This window comes from Ptychodera flava, chromosome 16 (genome assembly GCF_041260155.1).
Source record: "Ptychodera flava strain L36383 chromosome 16, AS_Pfla_20210202, whole genome shotgun sequence".
In the NCBI taxonomy this organism is placed as follows: Eukaryota; Metazoa; Hemichordata; class Enteropneusta; family Ptychoderidae; genus Ptychodera; species Ptychodera flava.
In genome coordinates this window covers 22,872,944-22,890,464 of record NC_091943.1, presented here as the reverse complement: position 1 = coordinate 22,890,464, position 17,521 = coordinate 22,872,944, and the positions used below count along the sequence as shown (strand labels likewise).

General features: G+C 38.1%; 1 protein-coding gene across 2 annotated transcripts in view; it reads left to right on the top strand.

The window, feature by feature from the left end:
• Positions 1-17,521, top strand: part of LOC139114338 (E3 ubiquitin-protein ligase UBR4-like) — a 116,783-nt gene that overhangs the window by 66,352 nt on the left and 32,910 nt on the right. Inside the window, exons 57-77 of one of the 2 annotated variants that reach the window (XM_070675994.1) lie at positions 660-781; positions 1,331-1,570; positions 2,068-2,359; positions 2,908-3,036; positions 5,720-5,976; positions 6,482-6,700; positions 7,186-7,305; positions 7,730-7,822; positions 8,199-8,270; positions 9,726-9,803; positions 9,928-10,061; positions 10,587-10,671; positions 11,102-11,180; positions 11,467-11,655; positions 12,291-12,462; positions 13,042-13,183; positions 13,651-13,742; positions 14,635-14,722; positions 15,206-15,399; positions 16,029-16,268; positions 16,677-16,815. In XM_070675994.1, coding sequence (XP_070532095.1) covers positions 660-781; positions 1,331-1,570; positions 2,068-2,359; positions 2,908-3,036; positions 5,720-5,976; positions 6,482-6,700; positions 7,186-7,305; positions 7,730-7,822; positions 8,199-8,270; positions 9,726-9,803; positions 9,928-10,061; positions 10,587-10,671; positions 11,102-11,180; positions 11,467-11,655; positions 12,291-12,462; positions 13,042-13,183; positions 13,651-13,742; positions 14,635-14,722; positions 15,206-15,399; positions 16,029-16,268; positions 16,677-16,815 — 3,176 coding nt within the window. Of the gene's footprint in view, positions 1-659; positions 782-1,330; positions 1,571-2,067; positions 2,360-2,901; positions 3,037-5,719; positions 5,977-6,481; positions 6,701-7,185; positions 7,306-7,729; positions 7,823-8,198; positions 8,271-9,725; positions 9,804-9,927; positions 10,062-10,586; positions 10,672-11,101; positions 11,181-11,466; positions 11,656-12,290; positions 12,463-13,041; positions 13,184-13,650; positions 13,743-14,634; positions 14,723-15,205; positions 15,400-16,028; positions 16,269-16,676; positions 16,816-17,521 lie in introns of both variants that reach the window. The other variant, XM_070675993.1, reaches the window with a different exon arrangement.

Genomic DNA, 17,521 nt, shown 5'->3' with positions numbered 1-17,521 from the left:
TCACAGACCTAATGAAGAGGACTCTATCCTCTCTGAGGACCTGTAATCAAAGTACCCATTAACAAGTGGGGACTGTGTCATCAACGATGACTTGTTACTTGGAGTTTTAGTTTTAGGTATCTTTCATTGTAGCTTGGTAATAACTGACCAAGTTTTCATACAGGTAAACTATTTATGAACTTACTGTGTATTAAATTTTGTGAAAAAATCCTTGACATTCAACACTAAGGTGGTAATCAGTATGTAAAATATAGACATGAGACAATATTGTAAAATATTTTATGATTTCCTAAAATTGAAGTAAGATGGCATTCTTTTGTTGATCTATACCACAAAGTTTTGAAGGTGTCATTGTTTATAGAATGTCATTAGTTCTTTATTGGTAGGAGACTCGATCCCAGGGATCGCCTTTGTTCTAGTCCATAAGAGGATTATGAAGGTGTCATAGCCTTTTGTTTTCCATTGAAATTGTAATTTAGTAAGTAACTTTCCTGGCAAGACAATCTGACGCCTGACACAGGCCTTTAAACAGTGATCTAGCAGTGACATATTTCCTTGCTATACACTTTTGATTTTGTGTATAGAGTTGTCTTTCTTCATAACACATCATTAGTCACACCGTAGTTTTAACTTTCCAATGTGTTTGTCCTTCACGTCAGGTTTGACACAGATTGAAGCCACTGTGGTTGCCTTGGTGGAGATTATCCATGCGTTTGCATCCTGTGATCTGGAGAATGTCAACTTAGCCACCAAGCTGTATGTTCAGTTATTACTGTGTGAGGTATGAGACATCTGCCAAACTCTTTTACATACATACACACACATAGACACACACAGACACACAGACAGACAGACACAGACACAGACACACGCACACAGACACACACAGTCACTTTTTCAAATACTGATGGCTTCCTTTTAAATCAGGGAGATGTTATCAGGACTACCAACTTTTCAAATATGTTATCTTCCCTGCATACTTAAATCAATCAGGTTGTATACAAGGGGCTTTAAGAAGTGAAAATTCCTTAACACATAAAAATTAATCATTGCTAATGATAAATATGTCAATTTAAATACAATAGCTATTTTTTTTGTAACGGGATTAACTTATTTCAATGATCACTTTTTGGTTTTCTCAGGACTTTTCTATCAAAATCTCAGAATGCTTAAACTGTCTTTGTAGATTTTGTTAGACCCAAAGTTAGAACTGTATCATTCATTGCAATGTAGTAGCAGTCATTCAATTGTCAATGTTTTTCTGGCATACCAGTTGGTTGTACTAAAAAAAGGGGCAAAAACATACATTGTGCATGTTGTTTCTTTTTAGGACCAAGCAGTGAGCTTCTCTGCCAAGCAGGCACTGATCCGTGTTCTGCGTCCCAGACACAGGAGACGCCGTGTGGTGATACCGTCCCCGCCGAGGTGTAGCACGCCCTCTGGTGGCGTTGCCGGTGGTGAAGACGAAGAGAATGATGAGAAGACGACAAGCGGTGGCGGCGAGAGTAACAGCAACGGACAAGTAGAAACCTCACATGGACAGGATAATGATTCACAGTTTGAAGTTGTGGTGAGTGTTGTGGCTTTGGTATGCCAAGTAACAAGTGGGATATACTACTCACTACTCTGACATGTTACATAAATGCAATTTAACCCCTGTAGAACAGCAATGAAATTCTAATACAAATATGTAATGTGATTCAAGGATGTTTTTCAATCTGTTTCCACCAAGTTGAATTTTATGAAAGGTTTCTTTTGTACCCACGACATCGCCAAAAACGTGAGATGCTCTTGTTTAAAACAATAGTAAGTTTTCGTATGATATTTCAAAAATTGTAATTATTGATTAGCATGGAATAGATGACTTACGGAACTAACTTGAGCTTGTGGAAAATAGTTCAATCTGTTTGTTCAAGATTTGGCATACATCCATGGTGGTTTGTACCGGTACTTGTGAACTTTAAATCCTTGAGTGGATAGTGATTTTTATCATCAATATCTTATATTATTTTAAGCCCTTTGAGATAACAATTAGTAACAGGTATTTAATTATTGTGCTATGAACAGGAACAGCATGAACCCATGGTACTGGAACCACCAGAACCCAGTCACATCGGCGGCCCAAGCCCCAGCCCCTTGGAAGCTCTGTTGGGAGGGGGAGGTGGATTCCCCCCGATGCTTGACATTCCTCCCGATGCAGACGATGAGACCATGGTTGAACTGGCCATTGCGCTGAGTTTGCAGGATCAGCCAGGACGGTCCGGAGGAGGACTTGGTCTGCAAGGATTGTCCCTGAGTGGTCAGGCACAGAGTTCATCATCCCTTGAAGCTGGAACTTTCTCAGATACCACTGCATCGGGTGAGTTTGTTGGTCGTTCTTAGTGCTTACTACCATTTACCATGTGTGCCGTGACAGCCGTAACAGTGTTTCTCGTATACTTTCTGAATGATGGCTCTGTTATGATTAAAACTAGCGAACTGTAATGGAAGTAAAAAAGTCTGAAACTTGGGAAATACAATTTCGGCATTTCCTCTTCAAAGTCAGGTGTTCAAACTTTGATCTCTTGCACATTATTCAAATCATGGTTCCATCTGATATGTTGTTTTGAAATATCAAGAATGAGTGAAGAACATGAGCAGTCGAACAATAATGGCAAGAAATTAAACAACTTTAATCTGATCACCCCAAAAATGTTTGTAGTAGCCTATTTTTTTCCATTGCAAAGCTGGTCCTCTACAAAAGGAAGTGGGATAAACAGCTTTAATAATGCTATCAGAAATATATACTGAAAGATAGATGAAGAAATTATGACATTTTGCTACAATGCGTAAGAATAGATAAGGGTTTTTTCAAGTATTTTCATGTGGATTTTTTCTGCCCACAATTTGTTTTCCCGCTAGCTGCAGCGAGTGATGATGATGAAGGTAGCACTGCTGCAACTGACGGTTCGACTTTGAGAACATCTCCAGCTGACCACGGTGGCAGCGCTGGCTCTGAGAGTGGTGGTAGCGGTGTGGACTCCGGTGAACACAGTGGTAAAGATCAATGTATTACTGTCATGTTTGTGTGTGTGTGTTTCTGTGTGAATGTGTATTAGTGTTGTCATAGGTACCCTGTCGATATAATTGTATTGAATAGAGTTTCATTTAAGGTAGAATGTGCCTCGGGGACAGAAATTTGAACTCTCAAACTTGTACAATATCCTTTTTACCTGCAACTTGTTGAGGCTCATTTTTAAGCTTATGGAGTAAATAAAGTTCCTACCAGATTAGTTTTGTAAAAATCAGGAATTTTAATACTTCCCATATAGAGATAACAAAGGAATGGTGGCCATTTCAAATGTCAAATTTTGGTAAATATTGGTAAATATTGGGTAATTTGTCAATCTCTAGTACCAAAATTTGCACAGTGACGCCCAATTTTTATTTTTAATTTTAGAAGAGAATGGTTGAAACTTTGATTCAGGAAAGTCTTTCATTTTTGAGGCACGAACTACCATAATGGTTTTTCTCTACGAAGTACTTGGATTAGCTATCAATGCTATGTATTTGCTTGTGTGCATATGTCTTGTTGTTTATCTATTCGCCTGTCTGCATATCTGTCTGAATGCATATATATACTATTCTAGATGTGTAACTGAACTTGTTCACTTGGCTAAAACCAATTACTATAGCAGCAAGATCAGTGAGAGTCGTACAAGCAAGCAGTTGTTCAGTGTTGCTAATCAGTTACTTGGCAAAAATAAACCCCTAATTCTCCCAACAATATTTTCTACATCTGAATTACCACAGCGATTTCTGGATTTCTTTAATGGTAAAATAAAATCCATCAGAGATAATCTTGAGGGCATCAATCCACCGACACTTAGCTACTCTGAACGCTGCTTCCATGGACGACCCCTGAATCAATTCAAACCAGTTTCCGAGGATGTAGTCAAACGTACCATACTTAATTCTGCAACAAAAACATGTGATCTTGATGTCATGCCCACTAGTTTGTTAGTAGAGTGTTTAGACACTTTACTTCCGCACATTACTAAGATTATCAATGACTCCATCACTTCTGCAACATTTCCATCAATTTTCAAGACAGCTCTTATAACACCTCTCCTCAAAAAGCCATCGTTAGACCCCAATGATCTAAAAAACTACCGCCCTGTTTCTAATCTTCCATTCTTGTCCAAGATAACAGAAAGAATAATTCTCATGCAATTAAATGACCACATCAGCTCCAATAATCTCCTCAGCCCCATTCAGTCTGCCTATAGACCTAAACATAGCACTGAAACTGCTCTCTTGAGAATATTTAATGATCTCTTGAATGCTCTTGATAATGGCAAAGTCAGCATTTTGACCCTTTTAGATCTTTCAGCTGCTTTCGATACTATAGACCACAGCATCCTCCTTCACAGACTTCAGCACACTTTTGGAATAACTGAATCTGCGCTGTCCTGGTTTGAGTCCTATCTCTCTGGTAGAACGCAAACTGTTACTATCAATGGTGTGAGATCAGACTCGTCCATTCTCTCGTTTGGAGTTCCTCAAGGTTCTGTACTTGGGCCCGTCTTGTTTGTCATGTACACAGAACCACTCTTCGAAATTGTCAGAAATCACGGAGTGCAGCACCATGCTTTTGCTGACGATAACCAACTTTATAAAGTCAGCACAATTGACAATATTCAAGTGACAATCAATACTGTGCAAAATTGTATCAGTGACGTCAAAACTTGGATGACCCACAATAAACTTCAGTTGAACGACAACAACTGAAGCAATGGTGGTCATATCTCAAAGATCATCTCCAAAATTAACCCCTACCTCTATGCGTGTCGGGAATTCTGATATTCAATTTGTTAGAAATGTGAAAAACTTGGTGTCACACTTGACTGTCACTTGAATATGTCGCTTCATGTTCAAAATATTTGTAGAGTCGCCTACATCCACCTCCGACATATTAGTTCAATTCGTCACTTACTCACTGTGGAAGCCACCAAAACTTTAATCTGCGCACTTGTACTTTCGCGCCTGGACTATTGTAACTCTCTTTTAGCTGGTTGTCCCAAATATTTACTCCAAAAGTTGCAGAGAGTGCAAAATGCTGCTGCACGACTAGTGTATAAGGTCAAGAAATCGGACTCCGTCCAACCTCTTTTGTGTTCGCTACATTGGTTACCAATTACATCTCGTATACAATACAAACTTTCAGTAATCTGTTTCAATTCATTTATTGGATCTGGGCCGCAATACCTTACAGACCTTCTTCAACAGTACTGTCCCTCAAGACAGTTGCGTTCTTCCTTTGATACTCGTGTACTCAAAGTACCTCGTGCTGTCACGAAAAGCTTCGGCGAAAGATCATTTTCCTATACTGGTCCTATGACTTGGAATAGTTTACCTGCAAATCTCCGTCATACTCAATCTTTAGCATCATTTCGTTCTACTCTTAAAACACACCTTTTTAAATCTCACACCTGATGAGAGTTCTTTTGTAGCCATGCGCCTAGAGCTCTGCGAGATTAGGCGCACAATAAATATCCTTTATTATTATTATTATTAGATGCCTTTTGAGATTTGAAAATTTCTCAAGCTCAATCTTTGTTAGGCAGGAAATTTTGGTGCTTATAAATAAAGGAGAGTTGCATATCCTGTCGCATGATCCTGTTTGTTGTCTTACTTGGAAAGCTTCTGAAAATGCACTCCTCTTTTGTGTACCATCCAGTGAGTGGTCGCAGCAGTGCCTATGAGGAAGTGATTCATGAACCCCCAGTGACTGGCCCAGGGAGTGTCACCAGCAGTGGCGGTATGCCAAGCACATCCATGGGTCAGCAGGAAATGTGTGACATGTCGGAGGCAGACAACGATTTTGACACCAGCTACAGACTGCACACGCTACGACTGATGTTACTGGAGAGATTGTTGCAGCATCTGCCAGAGTTGAGAGACGTTGGTGGAGTCCGAGCTATTCCCTTCATGCAGGTAAGATCAGGCTAAGGAAGATTGTACCATTCTATGAAATAAAGGATAGACATTAATGTATGTGTCTGTACACTAATATTCTGCAGTCATTCATTTTTCATGTTTTCATGAAAGGGAAATTTTTACATCTATGATGTAGTTACATTGGTTTTAATCTAGTTATGTATGTTATAATCTAGTTATGCTAGTTATAATTTAATTGTGCCATTTATGATTTAGTTATGCTAGTTTCCAGGAAGAGATTACTTTTAAAATCTTCCCCAACTAAATATTTCCAAATTCACCTAATAGAAATTACGCTTTTTGCTCCCAAGATGTTGCTGTTACCACACGAAATTTATTTTCATATATTCAGAGATGTCTTCTAGATACAAAAAAAAATTTGTTCAACAAAACTGAATCTAATGAAAATTTGTTGTTATAAGTTTTTTTAAAACCCCATGTATTCCAATTTCAGATAATGCGTTCGACATTATCATAAAGAAAATGAGTTTTTATTTCACAGGTGCTGTTGATGCTGAGTTCTGACTTGGACAGTGACGAGGTGAAGGACAAGATGGCCTTGGATAACCTCTTGCAGTTGACATTGACCGAACTCGAAATGACCAAGAAGGAGTTTGGTGATGTGGCCAACAGAACCGCCAGACATGAAGTACAGCTGATCATCATGCGGCTGCTCAGTGTTTTCATGTCAAGGACAAAGTCTGGGACAAAATCCAGTGAGGTATGGATGGCAAAGCATGCTGAGAAAGAAAAATTTGTAGAGATAAAGTATGTGAAGTCAGTTAGTACACACATGTAATAGCTTAGCGTAGCCTCTGTTCACTCCATTTTTCTGTCTACAGGTCAACACTTACCTTCGAAAACAAATGGTTTGACCCTTGAAAACAAATGATGTGGCCCTTGAAAACAAACTGTTTTGCCCTCATCATCATGATGAAAAGGAGAGAGAAGAAACTCTTGGTTTAAATCTTGCCAGTTTTGAGGAATAATGTTGAGAGATAAACATGTATGTTAGAGGTACTTTTTCAATAGGTAGATACCAGGTACACTAAGTAGAATGTGACCAATGAAAGTAACACTGTGACTGTGTTTTTGTACAGACAGTCTGGGATAATTTGACTCCCTACATGTTATTACAAATTTTAAGCCATGTTTCTTATTGGCACATCTTGATACTATTTTTTTGTTTATTTCAATATTGTGCAGTCTTCATCCCTGGTATCCAATGCCACTGCATCAGCATTGCTCAGCTGTGGAGCTGTCGACTACTGCCTTCTCATTCTGAAAGCGCTGTTGGATCACTGGAAACAGACCCAGGTTGAAGAGGTGGGTATATACCTTTTATAATGCATTGTGTATACTCACAACCAATATTTTGGAAAACAGAAATAACCAAAATATCAGCTCAGGGAATTGACATCAGAAACAACACAGTATTAATACCAACTTTTGTACTTAACTTTTCATCTTTACATTCCCTGCATTATAAATTTAATCTAACCGACATAAGGAACTCAAATTTCCTGATTGCCATCCATAAAGTGGTATCTTACATTTTATGTAGCCATTATCTTTAACATGACAACTTAGCAAGTGCAGAAATCTGTATTTTAGAGTACAGTGGTACATGGCTTGCATTGTAGGATATAACCTCAATTACAGAATGTGCGGCATTATAATGGTATCAAGAAATGTGGCTAAATCTGAAGTATTACGTTTGAACTTTTTTATCCCCTCAATTTCTCCACAGGAAAGCAGCAATGTGGGTAGTAACTTGCTGAAGTCCCATTCATTGATACCTCCCCCTGATATGTCACCGTTCTTTCTCAGACAGTATGTCAAGGTATGTATAGTGTCTTGCCAAAACACTTCAGTTTTAATATGTTTCATCCACATCAGCTAGCAAACTTTGCAAGACAAATGCAGTTATTTTTCTTTTGATTTACATCTAGCCACAAATTTGTGGGACAAAAAAACGTTCTTTCTTTTTGGTCACTTACAAGGGTACCAAACCTGAATATAATATCATAAACTGAGATGACATCATTCATCCATATTTATGCCATTGGTTCCTCAGCATTGGGAATAAGAACAGCAGAGATATAAGTCCCGGCTGGAGTGAACAAATACGAGGGCAAACTTTGCAATATTATGCCAGACTTCTTTTAAGGGAGAGGAGCGTACAAGCCAGTGTATAAATAATCACATTTTATTTGCAGGGCCATGCTGGTGATGTATTTGAAGCCTATCCACAGTTGCTCACTGAAATGGTACTCAGGTTGCCATACCAGGTGAGAACACATGCTCTCTCCAAAATTCACTGCAAAGAACCAGAAAAGTGTAATTTTACACCCAAAGTATGCGTCCACAAGAATTCTACATACCGTTAAAGTCATTTTATAAGACGCATCTGCATTATAAGTCGCACCCTCCTTTGATTGACTTGAGTAGGATGAAATCCTTAAATTTTCAAAAATGGAAAACGTATGCATTATAAGTCGCACCCCTTTTCCAGCACAGCTGTCACACTACCAGCCACCATTGAGGCTGGCTCTATTCATCAAAAGTTGAAACTTTGTTGTTCCTTGGGGTTCAATAAAATTGAAATATGTTTCTCAACCATGGGCAACCACATCCTCCAAAAGAGAGCTACCATAAGCAAACTCTTCTTGTAATTATCTTTTAAAGTTATTATTCAATAAAGGTGAACTTCTATCAGTAAGCCCCCTACTCCTCGAAAAAAAATAATCTGAGAATTTCCATGTTATTAGTGGTAACGCCCTCTTTAAAAATGCAAAAAGTACATATTATAAGTCGCACCCCATCTTTCGAGAAATAATTCGGGCTCAAAATTTGCAACATCATAATAAAAGACGCGTCTTATAAAATGACTTTAACGGTAATTCAGATGCAAATTTTTTAGAGAAAATGCTCAGATTCTGTGGTAGATTTAGATCTGTACTGTGCATGTGAAAGGCTATGTTCTATTTAGCCTCAGGATAGATGGACGATATGTCCATCGGTTTTATGCCTATTTTGACTCAGTACAGTGGTTTGCTTTGAAGCATTGGCATTACATGAAGTAGACATATTGTCTAAATTGAGGTGTTGCCAACACTGTCAGGTGTAATTATCAGGTGAGCGGTAATTCCAGTCGAACACAGAGAAATCAACTCTGCCGAATGGAAACATTATCTTGCAGTAGGTCAGATGTAGTCAAAACAACTACACCTGAAAGCAAGTGATAAAACTTGGACAGTGCTTGGACATACGTGATGGCGTTGTTTAGACTACGTCTGACCTCCTGCTAGACAATGTTTCAACTTTTGCAGAGTTGATTCCTTTTTGATCGACTCATGATACCGCTTAGCTATTAATTGCACCGACAGTGTTGGCAACACCTCGATTTAGACAATATGTCTAGTTCGTCTAATGCCAATGCTTCAAAGCAAACCACTGTAATCACAAGTGGCAACATAGCAGTCATCCAAAGTGGAGGGAATTGCACTGTTCCATAGGACATGGTACACTTGACGACAGATATGCAGAGACTGAAGGAATCACAGAAGGGTTTCTTTGTATCGCATGAATCCCTTTGCCCCTTGTAATCTGTGGATGGGTCAAACGACTTTTTGTGTTAAGTACACCATAATATTAGATAACATCGCAAGATTGTCAAGTTCACAAGGTACAGGATAAAACAGTGTAAATGACATAAATGTTTTTTGTTCATTTGTTCTCTGCAGATCAAGAAGATAGCAGATTCTAACAGTGATGTGGCAACACCAGTGTTTGATCAAGCATGGTTCTACTACCTGTGTGAAGTAAGTACCAACCTTCAAATATATCAGATTATCACTGAGTATACTTCATCAGTCAGCAAAGTGTGTGTATCTTCATTTTACACCGATGTAAAAATGTGTATCTCTCTCTCTTTCCTCTTCACAGTACATGTTGACACAGCAGACTCCATTCGTGAGACGCCAAGTCAGGAAACTGCTTCTGTTCATCTGTGGTTCCAAGGAGAAATACCGACAGCTACGTGATCTGCATTCGCTGGAATCACACATCAAAGAAATCAGGTATGATACAGATGAGTGAGGTCTACGGTTTACAACATGATTCCAGATCTTTGTATCATCAATGGATATAATGATATATGAACAGCTCTCTTGGTGTTTTATCATCATTTTTTGTACTTTTTTGCAATTTTAGTGTTGAAAGAATGGAAACGTCATGCAGAAATTACATTCTTTTGTAACAATACAATACATGCTTGATAACCATATGTTGACTGGTGTTACAGCACCACGTGTTGACAATACTGAGAAATCAAGTTTATAATTCATCCATCGAATCATATATCTCTTGCTATATTGCCTGCATTTTAAACAAATTGTGTTGTTAGAATGCTTGGAATATTCAAACAACATTGCTGTACAGTCAGGTTTTCTGATCCACATTAATCATTATATGCGAGTATTATGATTAATCAGTGTTTAACTTATCAACACATTATGAAAAAACACAACACTGATTTTGGTTTTGTAAAGAGTAGTTTTGTTTCCTCAATGAGAATTTTCAGTGATGTGTTTTTCTCCCAATAGGTCAATCTGTGAGCAAGGTGGCATGGATAAACAACACAGTACAGGAATGCCATTCAGTCTGCCCTATGATACACTGATAAGTCTGGTAAGTCTTTGAACTTTATCATGCACCATTACAAAGTATTCAGATCCAACCTGACCCATTGAAGCCAACAGGACAGTAGCAGAGCTTTGTATATAAAAGTTTAGAGATGTAAAAATCAAGATAAATATTAGACTGTCAAGCTTTTACAGTATTGTTTGGTCTAACACTTGATGGGACTCATTTTGAAAATCAGTTCATTTCAAGTAGAATGTTGTACACTGATAATGTTTGCTGTTGAAGGTATTGATGCCATTGATGCTCAAAGACTCTACAGCCAGTAAAATTTTCAATGTCAGATTTTTTTGTCGACTGGTACTGATGATAAGATACATCTCTGCCTGTAAGTTTGCTGGTTTTCATCTTGACATGAAGTGAAAACTAACCTCTTGTCATGAAGTGATGTTTCTTGACTTTTTTTCTTTCAATGCAGATTGAGCACCTCAAGGCTTGCTGTGAGATTGCCTCCTCCAGAACAGTCAACTGGCAAAAGTTTTGTCAGAAAGACGACAGTAAGTAGAAACTCTGAAAGTGACTCAATTCAGTCATCAAGGACAATGAAAAGAAAAAATTTCCTTCCACCATGATTTTTCAGCTACTTTACATAATCAGGCGGCATTGCTTTTCAAGATGTTTTAAAGTCATAATACATATGAAACTCAGAGAAGTCCTGAAAAAAAATATTGAAAATATCAAGAAACTAAGACAGCTGGTGAAAAATGTTAACTCCTGAGCACAGATGGTCCAAAAATATGGGGAAAAAATTGTATAGTTACTCTATGATTGTTTTGTCCACAGCTGTCTTGTTTTATCTGCTGCAAGCCAGTTTTCATCTTGAAGAGGGAGTGTCACCAATACTGTTACAGCTGTTGACATGTGCACTGTGTGGAGCCAAGGCCGGTACACAGACCACCAGTGGTACATCTGGCAAACAGAAGAAAGAGAAGGACAAGGACAAGGACAAGGATAAAGACAAAGACAAAGATGGTATGATGGGTACAGCTCTTTGAATGTGAAAAGAGTATGAAGTCCAGCTATTGTATAAAAAACAAATACTTTTTATTCCTCAGACAATTACATATACCGTACTCATTCCAGTATGACCCCTATTCGTGTACAGGCCTCTGCTACTTTTAGAGGAGTTTTGAAAATACGGTACATTATGTATAAACCCCTACCCTAGTTTAGCTCAAAGGGAATGGTTCTACTCTGGAAAAAAAAGGTCGCACCGTGTTCTGCAGACTCAGCATGCCGGTACAACGAAACCCACTTGTACAAACGATGCGGAAATACACATACAAGCATATCTGTGCACGAATCACTTGTCCGTAGTGCAGTCACACTTTTTCAGGATTATACATAATTACTCTGCTTATTTCATTTGACCTGGTTACTAACAGACAGCAGACACTACATACAGGAAGCACAATGGCTTTCATAATGGCTGCATATTTAGCCCCCTCTGTTGCATACCCCAGAGTTAATTTTTTTCCAACCAGATTTTTCTCTTGAAATCACGTTCAAAATATGGCTGCTCTGAAAGAGTAGTTTTCCCCACAACTTTCAAGACAGTACTTGAGATACAACCTTGTAACGCAGTTGACTTTATGCAACGTTTTCAGATGCTGATGAGGTACCAAAGCATGATGAAGCACTCTGCAACAGTCTGGTGCAGCAGTTGAATAGATCTGTTGACAGCGACATCCTCAGTCGATTTGTCCAGTGTTTCTTGTTGGAATCCAACAACACCTCAGTGAGATGGCAGGCACATGGACTCATCCTTCATATCTTCAAGTAAGTTAGAGTCGTTGATTCAGTTTTTGAGAAATGTACATTTCTTGCAAAAAGTGAAAGCATATGATAGAACAAATACAATAGCATAACTTACACAATCAAAATTAGAGCTCAGCCATTACATTTAGCACAAAATCTTGATGTAGACATTAGATGAGTTTAACCCTTTTTCTGCTAGACAGTATCACTTCCAGATCTGCCAAGTCAATGAAAATTGGTATTGAGCCAAAATTGTTCATGTTTTCATGTACTGGCTTGGTATGTTATAGCAGTGTTAGTCGATAGGGGCTTCAAATGTTCAATTTTTGGTTGAAATGCATCAAATGGGACTTGTTGTGTTTCACTGGTGTAGACCAACTTGACACGATGGTGAAATATGAACTTGGCAGGATAAGGGTCAAATATTGATTTGTTGCAACCAGATTTCATGTTTACCGTATAGTCTATACAAAGGACAGTAAGTGTATTTTAGATGTTTTGTTTTGATATTTGTCCTATGGATGGATTAATTCTTGAGTCAGTCACAAGTGTTATCCAAAACATCCATGATAGCTGGCATTGGTTGTGCAATTTTTGCAGGAATTCACCGCAGAGCCAACAGGAAATGATTCTCAACCTGATGTGGGCATTGTGGCCAGAATTACCAAACTATGGACGCAAGGCAGCACAGTTTGTAGATCTCCTCGGCTACTTCACTTTGAAGACACACTCTGAGAAGAAGGTAAAACAATGGCATTTATCCTTTGTAAAGTCTCCTATATTGCCCTTAGTCTGCCCATATTTCTCCAAAATCAAAGATCTTAACCCTTTCACCACGGTGGTTTGAACCAATCCAATTCTTTTCTATGGTAAAGTTGGACATTTAGACAGGGACATGGGGGGTGAAAGGGTTAAGACATTTGCTCACACTCTTTTTAAAAGAATCAAGCTGCGTAAACTTTCCAAGTACAAAATTACAGAAGTGTGGGTCATATATTTTCTGACACACATGGTCTTTACACTCCTGGAAAGTCTTGGAAAAGTCCTTGAAATGAAATTGATCCCTGGAAAGTCCTGGGAATTGATAATCAACTTATAATTTTCAAAACTGACAAGGTTGTGATATCATGAAAATGATATGTAAAATGATGTATAAAAATGATATATTGTACAAATGACATCTGGAAATTCTTTGTTTGCTGACATCAGTTCCAGGTAAAAGATGCTGTAGATAAAGCAGTAGCTGTTCTCAGAGTGCAGAATGAAGTACTGGCTAATCATCCTAATTCAAACATCTACAAGTAAGTCTGCTTTTTCACAAAACATTTCAGATCATTCACTGAAAGTCTGACTCTTTTATTAAAGTAGGTAGGATATGTGTGGGCTGGCTCCTCAGCTATGCCACAGTGATTTCTTCAACAACTATCTGTGAAAGTACAGTGGTTTGCGTTTTACTGTTGGCGAAACAGGAGTTAGACATATTGTCAAAATTGAGTTGTTGCCAACACTGTCAGGTGTAACTGTTGTCTCCTGGTAATGTCAGTCGATCACAAAGTAATCAATTCTGGAAGGTCAGAAATGGTAAAACAACACTACACATCCACACACTCTTGCTAATTGTCCAAAATGAATCATTTACAAGTGTCATTTGTATGGATGTGGTGGTGTTTTAGCATTTTTATTCACTGACCTTTCAAAATTTTGAGTGAACACAAAACAAAGACTTTAATTACTGTGGCCTTACAGTGTTTACAGTGTGGTGGTAGTCCTATGAACCTATTGCCTTACATGTATGTTTGCCTTCCGCAAACTCTGTACTAACCATAATCAACATGCACTCAACCAGTGTCTTGGCTAAACTGGAGTATCACTGGCAGCCAGCCAAAGAGTTCAACTAAATTGTTCCAGCTTTCCAGAACTTGCAAAATTTTGTGAAAATTACATTTATTCATTTGTCACCGAACCAAACTTGTTAGATGTGGGGTACCCACGATGACATAAAGGGTACCCATAATGACATACCGGGTACCCATGATGGCATACGCGGTACCCATGATGACATACAGGGTACACATGATGACATACAAGGTACCCATTATGACATCCAGGGTACTGATAATGACAGATTTACAACTTGTTGGTAGATATAGTCAAACTGATCAAAATGATTATTATCACCATCATTTCTTTCAGTATGCTGTCTGGATTGGTGGAGTTTGATGGATATTATCTGGAGAGTGATCCATGTCTGGTCTGCAACAATCCTGAAGTCCCCTTCCAGGTGAGTCCTCTCTGGGAACATGGTGGAAATACTCAGAATTTGTTCTGTCAACACTGCCTGTTTATATAATGCCAATATTATTGTGGATAGTTTGTAAAATCGAGATTCCAAGTCATCAGAAATGTAAATAGTGAGAGATTTTACTGCTTCATGAATAAAAGATTAAAAAAGAATTTGCTCACTGCCCCTGTAGCTTTGCCCAAAAAGTCTGAGGAAGAAAAACTCTTTTACTCTAGCTGTAATGAAAAGTTTATTAATGAATGCTGTTGTAATATGCAAATTTATTATAATGAGATAAGTATTTGGATGAATATTAAAAAATTTGGAAACATGTACCATGTGCAAATTTTCTGTGTCCCTCTGTTATCTAGTCAAATATACCCCTCAGTGAATGGAACAGAACCAATTGATCATATATCAAACAAAATCATTCAAACCAGAAAATTATAATTTTGTCCATCTTTGTGTTTTTCGCCCCATCAGAGCATCAAGCTGTCTGCTATAAAAGTTGACAGTAGATTCACAGCCAACACTCAGATTGTCAAACTGGTCAGCACTCACACCGTCTCCAAGATATCGCTTAGGATTGGAGACTTGAAGAGAAACAAGATGGTGAGAACCATCAATATCTACTACAACAACCGAACTGTGCAGTCAGTGGTTGAACTCAAAAACAAGTGAGTTTGTTTCTTTTAAATTATCTTTTGAAATCATTTATCTGTTTTATGAAAAATGAATCGGCTTCTCCACAAGGCGATTTTTAGGGGATGGGCCACTCATCGTTTTTTGAGCAATCTATTCCTATGTTCATTCTTTCTATTGTTATGTAAATTGGTTGCTTCTGTTTTTCCAAGCTGTGGAGAACACTGTTGAATGTCAAATACTTTCCATAATTTTGGAGTGTCTTGGTCATATGTACCTTTTTCGTAAATATTTATGATAGCAAAGAGTAGATACAGTAATATAATGAAATCTTAGTCTACAATTAAAATTTGGAAAAATGATACTCGTAGCCCCGAGAAAAGGGAATATATACGCATGCTAATTTTTGAAATATGTTGTTTATCATACTATTTTACAAATCCCCTTTCTGTACTTTTGCCTGAAGCAATAAATTTGCATTGTTTGTTATATCACAATGGCTGTAAGTGTATTCACTTTTTTACTTCATAATCGATAGCTTAAACTTCAGTAAGAAGGTACCATTATCAGCAAGATGTGTAATCTTTCATAGAGACAGGCAGGGAGGTTCTTTTGTTTCTGTAGCCAGGAGTGTGATCACAATGAAATGTTTTCTATCTTTCAGACCTTCCATGTGGCACAAAGCCAAGAAGTGTCAGCTGTCAGCCGGACAAACTGAACTCAAAGTGGAATTCCCACTTCCGATAGTGGCAGCCAACCTGATGATAGAATATGCCGACTTCTACGACAACTTCCAGGCATCGGCAGAGACCCTGCAGTGCCCTCGCTGCAGTGCCAGTGTGCCAGCCAACCCAGGAGTGTGTGGAAACTGTGGTGAGAACGTATTCCAGTGCCACAAGTGCAGGTTAGTCACCAGTCTGTGTTTCTCATCCACAAAAATTTTGTTTGAAACCCGTACTCATCAGTGGCAAGTCAGAAGTTTGCGCAAGGATATGGGTGTGATAGATTCTGTTTAAAAGACATGTATCAAAAATTGAGAAAATTCTATGATTTTCAGTTTTCATGAAATTGTATCCTCTGCCTGTCTATGATTTAGAGTATAAGTTCATCACAATTAAAGCTTTGGTATTTTATATACAAATTACAAGGAGTTCAACTTTGTATTCAAGAAGTGAAAATGAGAAGTTTACTTGTGTTTCTTTCAGTTTGAAAAAGTAAATTGAGCAATACTACACTCACAGGAGCATGTCATTCTCTTTTGCATTTTGCTTACCGTATATTTGACCTTAGACTTGAACTTTTTACCATACAGAGCCATCAACTATGATGAGAAGGATCCATTCCTATGTAATTCATGTGGTTTCTGTAAGTATGCCAAGTTTGACTACACACTGACCGCAAAGCCATGCTGTGCTGTTGATCCCATTGAGAATGAAGACGACAGAAAGAAGGTGAGAAAGTGGAATATTTTAGATGTTAATCTTGAAAATAGTTGCAATTTATGGTTAAGGTAGACTGCACCTAAGGGAAAGCTATTCATACTCTAAAACTTTTGCAATATATGTTGCATGTACCACTTGTGGGGTTCACTTTGAAGCTTTTGGAGTAAATAAAATATTCTGTAGCTTATTTTTGTGAAAATCAAAGGCTTTATTTTTCCTCCGGAGTTAACGTAGGGATGGCGGCCATTGTTAATTTGAAATGCTAGTATTATCTAAGGTAATTTGTCTTTCTAGTACCAAAATTTGCAAGGTGCCCCCCAAATTTATTCTTGATTTTGAAAGAGAGTGATCGAAAGTTTTTCTTGAGACAAATCTGAGCAAAAGTTTAATTCTTTCAGTTTTTAGGTGCATACTACCTTACAGTAAAGAGAATTCAGGTTTAAGTTGTGATAACAGTTTCATTCTTTTTGTTGTGTAAAAAAATGTTTATTCTTCTTTTTCTCTGAAGTATGTTGACAAATGAAGTGCTGGCTTTGCAAACACCATGCATAATGTCCAATATCCAATGTTCTTGTTGATGACTGTGTTCTAGACCGGCTTAGATTTCAGTATACACATATTGACTGGCTATGAGGGCAACAGCATACGTCTGTACCCCGAGGGACTGTGGGTCACCCCCAAAAACAGACTGTTTCCCCAGGCCGTAGGCAGAGGG